Source organism: Condylura cristata, unplaced genomic scaffold (assembly GCF_000260355.1).
Source record: "Condylura cristata isolate star-nosed mole 26May11 unplaced genomic scaffold, ConCri1.0 scaffold00033, whole genome shotgun sequence".
Lineage (NCBI taxonomy): Eukaryota > Metazoa > Chordata > Mammalia > Eulipotyphla > Talpidae > Condylura > Condylura cristata.
In genome coordinates this window covers 13,150,093-13,162,896 of record NW_004567134.1, presented here as the reverse complement: position 1 = coordinate 13,162,896, position 12,804 = coordinate 13,150,093, and the positions used below count along the sequence as shown (strand labels likewise).

At 63.6% G+C, this 12,804-nt stretch overlaps 1 protein-coding gene across 1 annotated transcript in view; it reads left to right on the top strand.

The window, feature by feature from the left end:
- Positions 1–12,804, top strand: part of IQSEC1 (IQ motif and Sec7 domain 1) — a 105,102-nt gene that overhangs the window by 63,709 nt on the left and 28,589 nt on the right. The window contains exons 2-3 of the mRNA XM_004692210.2: positions 7,785–8,079; positions 12,340–12,800. Of these exons, the coding sequence (XP_004692267.2) occupies positions 7,785–8,079; positions 12,340–12,800 (756 nt within the window). The remainder of the gene's footprint in view (positions 1–7,784; positions 8,080–12,339; positions 12,801–12,804) is intronic.

Here is a 12,804-nt window from a genome sequence, read left to right as displayed (position 1 = left end):
CAGCCCCTTCCTGGTGGGCACCCCAGCTCTGCATCCTTGCATTCTGCCCCTCGGGGCCACGCCAGCTCTTGGAGGTGCCCCGGGCTCGGGAACTTTCCTCGGGGTGGGAAGGGTGGGGAGAAGAGTGTGCGTTCCAGCCTTTCCCCCCGCGAGCTCTGCAGCCTGCGGCGGCTACGAATCGGGGCTCCGCAGTCCTGTCTGCAGGCTGGGCAGCGGTGCGGCCAGCGGATCACGCAAGGTCAAGACCGGCTCAGCTTGCAGCAGGGCTGCCGAGTGGCCAGGGTGTGTCTGGTGGCCCAGGCCAAGCCGCAGCGGTCCCTAAAGGCTGATTTTCCAAGACCCTCTCAAGCAGCCCTTCCCCAGTAGCTGAGACCTGGAAGCTTCCCTCGCGGCCTCCCCCTGCCAACAGGCCCCAGGACCTGCCTGCCCGGGCTGCCCGCGCCCTCTGGCTGGACACCACCTCCAGCTCCTCACTCTCACCTCCTCCCCGGGCCTGCCCTCGTCTGTCTGGGCCGAGAGCAAAGCGACACCACCCCCTTCTGTGCTTTGGGTGGTTGGCCTCACTGATGTGGGCTCACGGCGACAAGCCAGAGAAAGCCCCACAGGAGCCTGTGGAGCGGGAGCCTTGTCCCCTGCCCCGCCTAGATGCCCTTTTTGGGAATCAGAAACCCTGAGAGCAGAGTGGGGGAGGCACCGGCCTGGAGGCTGCTTTGCTCTGGCCTGTGCCAACTGCCGGGAGTCTGGACGGAGGCTCCGGCACGGACACTCAACCTCAGACAGGCTTTCAGATGCCGCTTCCTCCGGCGTGGGGCCGGCCCACCCCAGAGAGGTGGATTTCCCATGTGACGTGACCACAGCGGGCCACATGTAGCCAAAGCTTACTTGTCTCAGGACCACACGCAGTCCCCAGACCCCAGGCTCTGGACGTCGGCCCATCCCCAGCCTCTGAGCAGCCAGACCGCGCCTTGGCCCCCAGGGGTCAAGTCCCAGCACCCCCATTCCCCCCCGCCCCCCCGTGGGGGCTCTCGGCCCAGTGACGAAGCACGGGGTCTGCCTGCAGGAGGCCCAGCCCCGAGCCAGGTCCCAGCGGTGGCACCTGCTCCTGGAGGTGCGCGGAGCAGTTGCTGCCAAGCCCCACTTTGCGCACTGGTGAGACCCCTCAGGCACGCGGGCGTCCAGGCGCCGAAGCGGCCTGCCTCGCTCAGATGCCACGCGCCGGCCCTGTGACTGGGGTGGGCTCAGCCTCTGCCTAGGGCTGTAGCAAGGACGGATCGCGTCCCGCCACTCATGCTGTGGACCATCACTGTCGTGGCTGACCCTGGGCGGGGCGGGCCCTGCTCGCCGGTCCCCAGTGCCTCTGCCAAGAGCCCCCACTGACTAACATTTTTCTTGAGAAAAGTCATTCGTGACTTCACGGGCCATAATTAGAGACATCCATGGCCCAAGAGGCCTGGCCGAGGGCCCCCTTCTCTTCCCCCCAGCTTCCCCCCCTCCGCCCACCCCCTCCCCGCCAGTGGGCGGCAGGATGTGGTGTCTGGGCCCTGGGGCCTGGGTCAGGTCCGCTGCAGACTCAGCCTCCCTCACCTTTCGCCCACAGCTGGAGGTGCTGTCCTCGGAGCGGGCGGGGGTGCTGTGCTGCCCAGCCTCCCGCCTGTGTCTGCCCCTTGTTCAGGGTAACCCGAGCCAGCAACTGGAAGGTAGACCAGGACTCCTAAGGACTTGAGCTGTACCGACCCAGTTGAGCAGCAGCTGTGCAAAGTCGGGGCTCTCAATGCCCCCCCTTCACAAGGAAAGGAAACCGAGGCAGGGAAATACTCCTACCTGACGCCTCGCAGCGGGTAAGGGGTGGAACTGGGACTCCAGTTCAGAAGCCTGGCAGGAAGCCTGCCACCCAGCCCCCCACTTGGTGACGGCGGGGGCACTTCAGAATGTGTCCTCTCTTCTGTGGTTTCCATAGTCCTGGGCAGTTGGAAACTTGGGGCACTGTTTCCCCCACAGAAAAATAATACAAATCAGCCTCCAGTGAAGGAAGGCATGCTGGAAAACTTGGGGGGCGGCGGGCAGAAAGGCAGATGACTCTCCAGTGACTGGGCTGGGGCCTGCGGGCTGCAGGAGCGAGCGGGGGTCGCCGGGACCCTGAGTGTCCATGTGGGCCGGCCTCCCGGCCCCGCTGTGTCTCTGCTGCAGGGCAGGCCGGCAGGGGCTGCAGGTCCCGGAGGCGCCAGTGGCACCTGCGCGTGGGCACACACTCTGGGTAACCAGCAAGGTGAAAGAGAAAGTGGAGGTGTGGGCTGCAGTAAGTTGGGGTGGCCTCAATGTAGGAAGTGGGATTTCAGCTGAAACCTGAATGCAGCCTCTCAGCGGCCAAGAAAAGCAAATGAAGGGTGGTGGGAGACCTGGGCCGGGGGTCAGGGTCAGGAGGCGTGAGCGGCTTCTGGCCAGCCCTTGGGCCACACCTTTGCAGATGCCTGGCCAGCTGCAGCTTGCACGCCTCCGGTGACAGAGAGCTCACCACCTTCTAGCAGGCCTAAGCAGCGAGAGTGCTCCTTCTCCAGATCCATGCCATCTGCCATAGTTCTGTCACTCGTCCCTCCCCCCAACTTGTCGACCTAGCAGAAGCTTGACTGCAGCCCCTCCGGCCAGAGTCCCAGCTCTGGGTGGGAGGAGGCTTTAGACCTTGAGTTTTTGTCCTGGCATCCTGTAATTGGGGGCTGGCAGGCGCAGTTCGCCTTGTGTGGCAGCCAGGGTCGGGGTGGGGTGCTGTTCGGAAGACCTGGGGAGGGAGTCTCCGACCGACTAGCCGCGTCTGCCAGCGGCAGTGAAAGCTGGCGCCTGCCGTGCCCGGGGCCGCTGGCCCTCTCTGGGGCTCTGCACCGTCCGTGCTGCTCCCAGACACCGTCTCCCTGCATGGCCTGGCACCTATGGTGAGCAGAGGGCTCTTTGTGCTTCTGGCTTTTTATTGATCCGTGTTAGTGGCTGGCTCCAGCTGCATCGTGACATCAAGCTGTAATCAACTTAGGGTGAACCAAAAACTCCCGGGGAGCGTTTCCTAAGAACAGCCAACAAACCAGGTCTTCCCCATCCTGGCAACGTTTCCATTAGGGTAACTGATTTAAGTCAAGCCCTTGGTGACTGGTGTTCAGATTACCCCCAGGTCTCGTGGCTGGAAGCAGCGCCTCAGCGGACAGCCTGTGTCTCCGGTTGTCACTCCCTGGAACGGGGCTTGGCTGCCGCACCAGCAGCATTACTGGCAGGTACTGGGCGGCATCACCTAACTGTCACAGAATGTTCCAGAAACTAAACTGGAACTGGATAGCAGGGCTTGGGACTGGTGCCACCCCACCCCTTGATTGGCATGTGACCCAGGCGCCTGAGAAGTCGGGGATCCCTGTGTGTGGTTGAAGGGGGGCCTGGAGTCCTCAGCCCTGGGTGGTCGACCCAGGCTGTCAGCCCCAAAGGGACTGATTTGGGGAGGTGAGACGCCGAGCGCCGGCTGGGAAGAAGCGAGGTGTTCAGGCACCCATGGACAGCAAGGCTTGGGGGGAGCAGGAGCCGTGGTTGGCAGGAGGACTGGGCCAGCCTGCCCCCACTCCTGCCCAGAGGCCTGTGTACGCATGCACCTCCGTTTACAGCAGAGACCTGCTTCGCCGGATCGGGGCCCGCGGGGGGGGGACGAGGCAGACACTACTCGCCGGGCTCCGGCTCCCTAGGAGACGCCGGGCCAGCGCTGCGGCCAGTCCGCACACGGCGAGGGGCTTCCTGGGCGCCTCCGTCAGCAAACATCTTTAGAGGCTCAGCCAGAGACGGGCCGGGGCCCGGGGTCTGCGGGGGCTGACAGCCGTGGCTGCTGGCTCGTGGGACGTCCCACGTCCCAGGTCCGGTCCCACGTGCCGCCGCACACGCACCACCTGGCGCCTCCGCTTCAGCACGCTCTCCGCTGGCGGGCGCTTCGGCCCGGGCTCAGAGAAGACTCTCGGGGCCTGACCTCCGCGTCGCCGGGAAGGGATGGCCTTGCCTTCCTGACACACTCACTTCCACCCCCTCGGGTAGAGGGGCAGCGCTGGCCACACGGGAAGGGCGGTCGCCCGCTCAGCTCAAGGAGCTGCAGTTACGGCGAGTCAACAGGCACCGTGAATGGGGGGTGACAGAGGGAGACACCAGACCCTGGAGATTATGGGGCAGAGAGCGCAAGTTTGGCTTGAGTCCCGCAGGACGCTGGTGGGGACGAAGGAAGAAACTGCTCCAGGCCCAGGCGGCCTGCGGAGCATCAGCAAAGCCAAGCAAGGACGCGTGAGCCCGCCTGAGCGCTCACATCCCAGGCGGCAGGGAAAGGCTGGGCTCGCCGAGATGCTCATCGCTGAGGGCAGGAGCGGAGTAAGGGACCAGAAATGCGGGGGTGCTGGGGGGCGGTGTGACTGAATCAGGGGTGAGTGAGGCACCCTGCTTGGAAGGCAGTCGACCGAAAGGAAGTGGGTGAGTGGCCCGTGAGAGAGCTGGAGTAGAGGGGTCTTGGCAGAGAGAACAGCCGTGCAGAGGCCCCCGGCAGGAGCGTGCCTGAGGCGCGAACAGCAGGGCACAGGGAAGAAAAGCCAAGGAGAGGTCAGCTGTGGATCAGCCTGAAGGACATGTCAAGGGCAGTGTCTCCTGTGATGGAGAGTGGGCAGGCACTCGAACTGGCTAATCAAGCTTTCATCTGCCCCGTGTGTTGGGACAGCGAGTCCCATGCAGAGGGGGGACTGGGGGGCTGAGGTGGTAAAGGGAGGCGGTGGTGGCTGTCCTCTCCTCCCCTGGCCCTGAGGGGAAGCCTTGCAAGCATGTCTGGAGCCTGCTGGCCCAGGGTGTTGGGGTCCGGATGGTGCCCTGGCAGGAATCCTGGCCTGTCTCTCCCAGCCACCTCCGTTCCTGGTCAATCGCAGGGGGCGCCCTCCCCCCCCCGGGTGGTGGCCCCCACACTGCCATCCTGGCAGCCGGTGCAGGATGAGTCAGCCCTGGCGTTCAGGGCTGTCCCCACCTCTTTCCTCGGCCTCCTCCACCCCAGCGTGGTCACCCAGGCGTGATGACAGCTTGTCCACCTCTAGCTGACCCTGGCCCAGGCCCCTCTTGCTTCAGGAAGGGTGCCCGACTTGCCTAGGGACCAGCAGGACAGGTGAAGGGTGCGCCCCTTCAGGGGGGCACCTAGGTGGCTGCACGAAACCCCCCTTGGGCCCTGTGTGCTGGCACATCCGGGTTGCGAGGCTGCTTTAGCCCCGAGAAGAGCGTCCAGGCTGCCTGGACCCAAGGGCAGGTGTTGTTTCTTGTCCACCTCTGACTCACAGCTCCGGCATGGGGATGTGTGTGGAGCAGCTGTGTGGTGGGTGCCCCAGGCAGAGCAGGAGGCCAGGCAGGGGTGTGGGGCGGAGGCAAGGCCAGCACTTGGGGGCCACATGGCCCTGGAGGGGCTGCTGCAGAAGCCACTTGCTCACCTGAGTCTGCAGGTTTGATCCAGGAGGCCGCAGCCCCGATGGCATTAGAGACATGGAGCGGCCGGGTTGGGGGTACAGTGTTCACGTTGTTGCCGGTGTTTGGGGGTGTCCCCACCCTCAGGTGTAGTTGCCACAGCTCACCCACCGCCGAAGCACCCAGAGCCCTCTGCCCTGTCGCTGTGCTCGAACAGGAGCGTGTGAGCGCCACCTCTCCACCAGGCCAGAGCAAGCTGCTGTTGGGGGCCGGTGGCGGGAGTGTCTTGAGGGTCACATTCCTCTGACTCTGAGTCCAGGCGCCCGCCCTGATAGCCAGGTCACCCGGTCTCTTAACTCCCAGCTCAGGGCTCTTCCCCAAGAAAGGACCTTTGTTACACTTCAGACTCAGACAGGAAGGAGCCCCTTTGTCACGGGGGACCACTGAACATCCCTGGGGGCTGAGCCAGCTGGCGGGAGGAAGTCCTGTCTATTCTTAAACTGCTGGTTGGAAAGCCAGTGCAGGGATTTGCGGCCTATCCCTGGCTCCGGGCAGAACTGGAGCCAAAGGTCATGCTGCCTCCGCTGCCTGGGCCTGCGGCCTGGCCTTGCCCTGCTGCTCCTGGGCCTTCTTCCCCTGCTGAGTCTTTCCAGAGCAGGCCCCCACCCCCAAGTCAGTGAACAGATTCACAGTCCACACTTGGCAGCGAAGTCCTGCCAGCCCTGTGACACGTGGGGACAGTGGAGACCAAGCTGGCAGGGGTGGACCGGTTGGCCCCAAGGCGGCTGAATGCAAGGCGTTCCCAGGGGCCTGAGGACAGACCATTGAGGAAGGACGGCAGCCTGGGTGGGACCTGTGTTCCCATGCTCCACGCCACGGGGCCATTTCCAGAGAGCTCGCCCCAGCCCTGGGATCAGAGGGTCCTTAGAGATGGAGTGCTATTTTACAGGGACTGGGACACCCTCAGGCGACTGGGGGGGGGGCGGGGGCTACCAGCAGCTGTTCTGAACTTGAAACTCATTGTATACATTGATTCCCTCTTTCCTGCTCTGAAAAATACCATGCGATGGAGACCAGTGTCTGAGCCTGTGAATTTGGAATGCATGAGTCTCTCTGTGCCCCCCAAGGGGACTCTCTTCTTCATGACACTTGGAATGCTTAGCAGGGGTGCACTGGCCTATAGACACGGCCATGCGGTGGAGGGGAGCATCTCTCTGGGAGCACCGCCAGTGAGCTTCATCCCACTCACCTGCCTGCCTTCCTGTGCAGCCTCAGGCAGGTCTCTTCTTTCACAGGCCTCAGTTTGTGCATCTCTGAAAAGGGAGTTAATTCCTCTTTGCAGACTCTCTCTCTTTTTTTTTTTTTTTAAAGATTTATTTATTTGTGCATACAGAACTGGGGCACAGGCCAGAGGTGCGGGGCGGTGAGAGGATTCACCAGAGACAGAGCGGGGAGCAGAACAGGGCGACTGATGAAGGACACTGCTGGGGGGAGCAGCGGGCGGGTCAGGAGAGGTCTGCCGCGCCGTGTGAGTCAGCTCTGGGCCGGGGATCGAACTCGCACTGAAGCGGCTGCGGCCAGCCTGCAGAGCTGCGCTCTAACCTGTTGTGCCACCAGGGAGGGCCCGTGCAGACTCGTGTTAAGGTTCAGAGAAAGCGTATGTCCTACTCGTTTCCAAGCCTTGGGACTGGTCCCACAGACCGGCACCTTATACTCTCACCCCCACAGTCCTGGGGCCTCGTCCAAGGGGCAGATGTCGGCTGGGCAAGCCTGTGTCCTCACCTCCCCTGGGGTGGGGCCTCCCCGAAGGGCCCATTTTAACTTAGTCACCTCTTTAAAGGCCCTGTCTGCAAGGACAGTCAGCTTCTGAAGTGCTGGGGGTTAGGGTTTCGTGCATGATTTTTTGGGGGGTGGGGCGGAGGGGCACAGTAAAACCCAGACATCGGTGATGTGCTTAATCCAGGTGGTGGAAGCGAGGGAGACAAGGTGACCCCCGAGTCAGCCCACTGGCATTTACTGAGCACCTGTTGTGTGCCGTCCACTTGTGGGCGCAGGGTTTCACCCATGATCCAGTGCGCCACGACCCCCTCAGAGCTGACTGGGAGACCGACGTCAGGCAGTGTGCGCCACAGAGCAAGTGAGCCCTGTAGGGGGGCTTTAGGAGTGTGGGGCGAGGGTCTTGTGTGTGGGGATAATGGGTGTTAGGTGGGCAAGGGGGGAGCAGGGAGGCCAAGCGTGTGGGTCCTCTGGGCCACTGCCCCCCCGCCCCCACCCCCACCCCCTGACCTGTCAGACCCGGGTTCCGGTTCTCCACTCACAGGAAGCCTCCCCTTCTGTCTCCTCTGCAGCGTCGAGGGCGAGGCCCCCAGCAGCGAGACCGGCACGTCCCTGGACAGCCCCTCCGCCTACCGCCAGGGCCCCTTGGCGCCCGGTTCCAGCCTGAGCCCGGACCGCTGCGAGCCCCCGTTGCTCGGCGCCTATGGGCTGCGCGCGGGGCCGCCGGGGCAGCAGCAGCGCACGAGGCGGCCCAAGCTGCAGCACTCGACCTCCGTCCTGCGCAAGCAGGCCGAGGAGGAGGCCATCAAGCGCTCGCGGTCGCTCTCCGAGAGCTATGAGCTCTCCTCGGACTTGCAGGACAAGCAGGTAGGGGGAGTGGCGCCCCGGGACAGGGGCAGGTGGCCCTGTGCCTGGCAGCCAGAGGTGAGGGAGGCCCCGCTCTCGGGGGGCCGAGTCTGCGCTCTCCAGCAGACAGCGCACGATCCGGCGCCTGTTTGCTCGGAACGTGGCCTTCGCCTCTGCCCGAGCACTGCCTCTTGCTCCCCAGACACGTGGAGGGGTTGAGAGCGAGGGGCCTTCGGTCAGGTCTTCCTCTGCCCAGTGCCATCGCCCTCCCCACCGGGATCACGCTCCATGCCCGGGAGCTAAGCCTCAACACCCACAGCGCCAGGACACCTCGGTGTTGTGTGGCCGCTCAGGTCCCAGGAGAGGCCAGGCCTCGGGCAGTCTGTGGGGGGAGCCCCCGGGAAGAAAGGAGGCGGTCACTTTACACCAGAAATAGCACAGGCTGTGAACAGAACACCAAGCCCATCACAGTCAGCCAGGCGAGGTTGCTTATTATAACCTCTCCGGTCTCCCGCCCTCTGCGTTCTCGTGGGAATCACCTCGCTGAAGGTCACACTTCCTCCCCAGATCCTCAGCCCAGCCCCACAGCGGGGTCTACACTGGGGTGTCTAGAGCGAGCCAGGGCCCAGCCAGGGGGCTCACCAGAGTTACCACCACCTCCAGTGGCTGGGACCATAGGCACATAGCAGCCCTTAGCCAGAATTCTCATGTGCAACTCAGATGGAAAGTGCCAGGCCCCAGAGGGCCCTCACCTGGGAAGCAGGTGTGCAGGTTTGCAGGGCCCAGCTTGCTTGTCTGTTTTTGCCCTGGCTCCCAGACACCGGGCAGTCTCATCCGGAGGCCCAGGACCCTTTCCGCTGTCCCCAGGCTGCAGGTGTTGCCTTACTGTCCCGCCTGCCCAGTCACCCAAAGCCCTGTTGGCCCCCCAGTTTGCCTATGTGTCTCTTACGCAGCAGAGGCCTAGATCGAGTGTGACTGCGTTGTCTCTGGGAAGTTCTGCTCCCCTGGTAGAGGGGACTGCCCCCCAACACAGTCCTCCGACAGCCCACTGCTCACTGCTGTTGCTGCTGCCCAGTCCTCCGGACAGCCTTGCCTGCCTCCGCGATGTCTCACCTGTGCGTCGGGACTGGCAGGGAGACCAGCAGAGAGCAAGTGGCCCCTGCCAGCCCGTGGGAGCAAAGACCGCCGTGGCCTGGGTCCCACAGCCAGGCTCACAGCGGTGGGGTGGGGGTGGCCTCTGGTCCGCAGTTGGTTACACCCAGATCCGAAGGGGATCAGAAACCAGCCAGAGTACAAGACATCAACAGAACCATTTAAATAGAAAGGAGAAAGGCTGAGACTTCATCGAGGCCTGTGCTTCGGGCCTCTCTCACGTGGTCCATGCTAATTGGTCGGTGCCCACTGAGTGCCAGGTACTGTGCTGGGTGTCGGAAGGCAACAATGACAGGGGAGGCCCAGTCCTCGAGCTGGTGCAGGGGACCAGGAACCACAGGCAAGTTAGCAATAAAAAGGGAAATTCCAGAAAGAGATGCAAACGATAGAGATTACAGTACAGGCCAGAGGAATCAGGGGACAGTGGGAGGGGACCGCCTTGGACAGGACAGCGGAAAGGCCTCAGAACTGAGTGTGGGGAAAGCCCTTCGGGACACGGGACAGCAGGTGCAGAGGCCCCGGGCCAGAACAGGCTCAGCAGAGGGTGAGGGAGGGGTAGGAGGGGGCAGCAGGAGATAATGTTGAGGTGCTGAGACCCCTGGCCATGAGGGGAAGGGACTGGCACGAACTCATGGCACTCGCCAGATGAAGGCAGGTGTCCTGTTCCACGAGGGCTTAAAGTCGTGGTGATGGCGAGGCCGTTTTGTGAAAGGCGTGGGAAGCTGAGCGTCACCCCACCGCGCCTTCTGGGGGTCCTAGGCTGAGCAGTGGTCCCCTGAGCAGCATGCCTGTATCACCCCCACCTCCGAGGCCCCCAGGAGGGCCCAGGCCCGAGGTCTTCCAGGGCAGGTAGGAGAGGAGGGAAGGCCGGGCTTCTGCAGCTCAGCCTTGGCCCTTTACCGGCCCCGTGAGTTTCCAGAGCTCTGTTCACAGCCCAGAAAACAAACTCTGCTTGCAGATGTGGAAGTGAAGTCATGATTCTGGATGGGGTTCAGTGACTTCAGGGCGAGAGAAAAAACAGACCCGCCCTGGCTGGCTGTGGGCCCTGCCTGGGCTTTGAAAAGCCGTTTTGATCCACACACACACCCCTGCCCTCTGCCCTGCCGCCCTCTCCCGGGCCCCAGAGCCCTGGCGCCTTCAGCGTCGGGGGCGCCCGTGTCCCTGAGTCGGGCGGCCTCTCAGAGCCAGAGATGACAGAAACTGAGGTCACTCACGCAGGAAGCGAGGGCACTTTGTCCTGAGGCCGTGAACCCACCTCCCAGCCCACGGCTGCTTGGACACCCAGGCTGCTCGATTCGGCCGCAGCTTGATTTGCTCAGGGCCTGTCGACTTTGCATGTGTCTGAACGTCTGTCCTCCTCGACAGACTTGTTTTGAGGGCAGGGACCTGATTCCCTTACCGCCGGCTTTGGTGCAGTGCCCAGCCCGCGGGCAGGTGGGACAGGACAGGCAGGGTGCAGAGCTGGCCCCCAGGGTGAGACGCCCTCACTCCCGAGGCCCCAGGCCCCAGGCCCCAGGCCGGCAGCCGGGAGCCGAGGGCTGGCGGAGCTCAGAGGCGGCCCCTTATTTTGGGCTTTGTGTGTTCCGAGAGTAGCCCCGATGCGGGGACAGTGTGCTTTGCCCTCAGGAGCAGGGAGTGGCCTTCAGCTTGTCCTTGATCAGAGGCCTTTGTGACACCCGCATGCCACCCCAGGGAGACACTGGACCCGACATGCCTGGGGCCTCAGCCAGGCCTCCCTCCTCCTGCAGCCACACCCATCTCCAGACTCAGGGAGAAGGGGCTTGAAGACCTGTGGAGGGTGAGCGCCTGCTTGGAAGCTGGCAGCCTCCCGGCCTCTTGTCTGGTCCTCAGTTTCCCTATCGGTACAGTGAGGGGACTTGGTCACCCACAAACTGTAAACGCCTTGCAGGGATGCACTGTGAGGGCCGTCCAGCCCCAGCGTCCCCACGTCTGGCTTGGGCCGAGCCCTGCGGCTGTCTCACTGTGCCCGCTGCTGTCCTGCGAGGCAGGCCCAGGCGCCGCCCCTCCTGCGGCGAGCAGACCAGGCACTGCACCGCCCGGGCTCGCTCGGAGGACGCCGAGGAGGACGGGGCCTGGCTTCGAACCAGAAGCCTGCTTTTCAGTACAGCCATCCTCTCAGGCTCCCCTGGAACCTAGCCCCCAGCCCCAGGCTGCCGTTTCTTTCTTTAAAAAAAAAAATTATTTTATTTTATTAAAGATTTATTAGATTTATATGTACCCCATATTAGAGCTGGGGTACAGGCCAGAGGTGCGGGGGTGGTGAGAGGATTCTCCAGAGACAGAGTGGGGAGCAGAACAGGTGGATCCACTGAAATGCACTGCCGAGGGGAGCAGCGGGGGGGGCCAGGAGAGGTCTGCCGCGCCATGTGGGTCCCTCCCTGGCTGGGATTGAGCTTGTGCCAGAGTGGCTGAGGCTAGCTTCATAATGCTGCGCTTAACCCATTGTGCCTGCCACCAGGGAGGCCCTAAGAGATGTATTTATTTATGCATACAGAACCGGGGTGTAGGCCAGAGGTGCAGGGGCGGTGAGGATTCACCGGAGACAGAGCGGGGAGCAGAACAGGCTGACTGATGAAGTACCCTGCTGAGGGGAGCAGCGGGCGGGCCAGGAGAGGTCTGCCGCGCCGTGTGGGTCCCCTCCGGGGCGGGGATCAAACTGACACTGAAGCGGCTGCGGCCAGCGTGCAGTGCTGCTTCCTAACCCGCTGTGCCACCAGGCAGGGCCCCAGGCCGCCATTTCAAGGAAATGAGACTGAAACTAGGCGGCCTGTCCTCGGGGAACCTTCTGAGACCCCTGGCCGCCCCCTGGCCTTTGTCTCCCCAGGATCTCCACCTCTGGAGGAGCTGCCTTCGCCTCCTTCGCCGTGTCCTAAGTGTTTGTTAAACAGCCAGCTGCAAGGTGAACCAGGACCAAATACCGCGGTGGCCGCAGAAGTTTGGGGAGCCACTGCCATGACAGGTTCTGAGAAGCAGGGCAGCGCCTGCTCTGACCCCGGCCAGGAGTTTCTCCCTCCCGGCCCAGCTGCCTCCGCGGGCGCTCGGGGCTGGGCTTCCAGAGCGGGCCCGCACGGGCCCTGTTTACCGTCTTTCCTTCTCGCCCGCCCGCAGGTGGAGATGCTAGAGCGGAAGTATGGGGGGCGCCTCGTGACCCGCCATGCGGCCCGCACCATCCAGACGGCCTTCCGCCAGTACCAGATGAACAAGAACTTCGAGCGCCTGCGCAGCTCCATGTCGGAGAACCGCATGTCGCGCCGCATCGTGCTGTCCAACATGAGGATGCAGTTCTCCTTCGAGGGGCCCGAGAAGGTGCACAGCTCCTACTTCGAGGGGAAGCAGGTCTCCGTGACCGAGGACGACGCCCAGCTGGGCGCCCTGGTGCCCGCCGAGTGCGGCGACCTCGGCGAGCCGCCGGTCCTCAAGTCCCCGGCCCCGCCCAGCGACTTCGCCGACGCCATCACGGAGCTGGAGGACGCCTTCTCCCGGCAGGTGAAGTCGCTGGCCGAGTCCATCGACGACGCCCTCAACTGCCGCAGCCTGCACGCCGAGGAGGCGCCGGCCCCCGAGGCGGGGCGG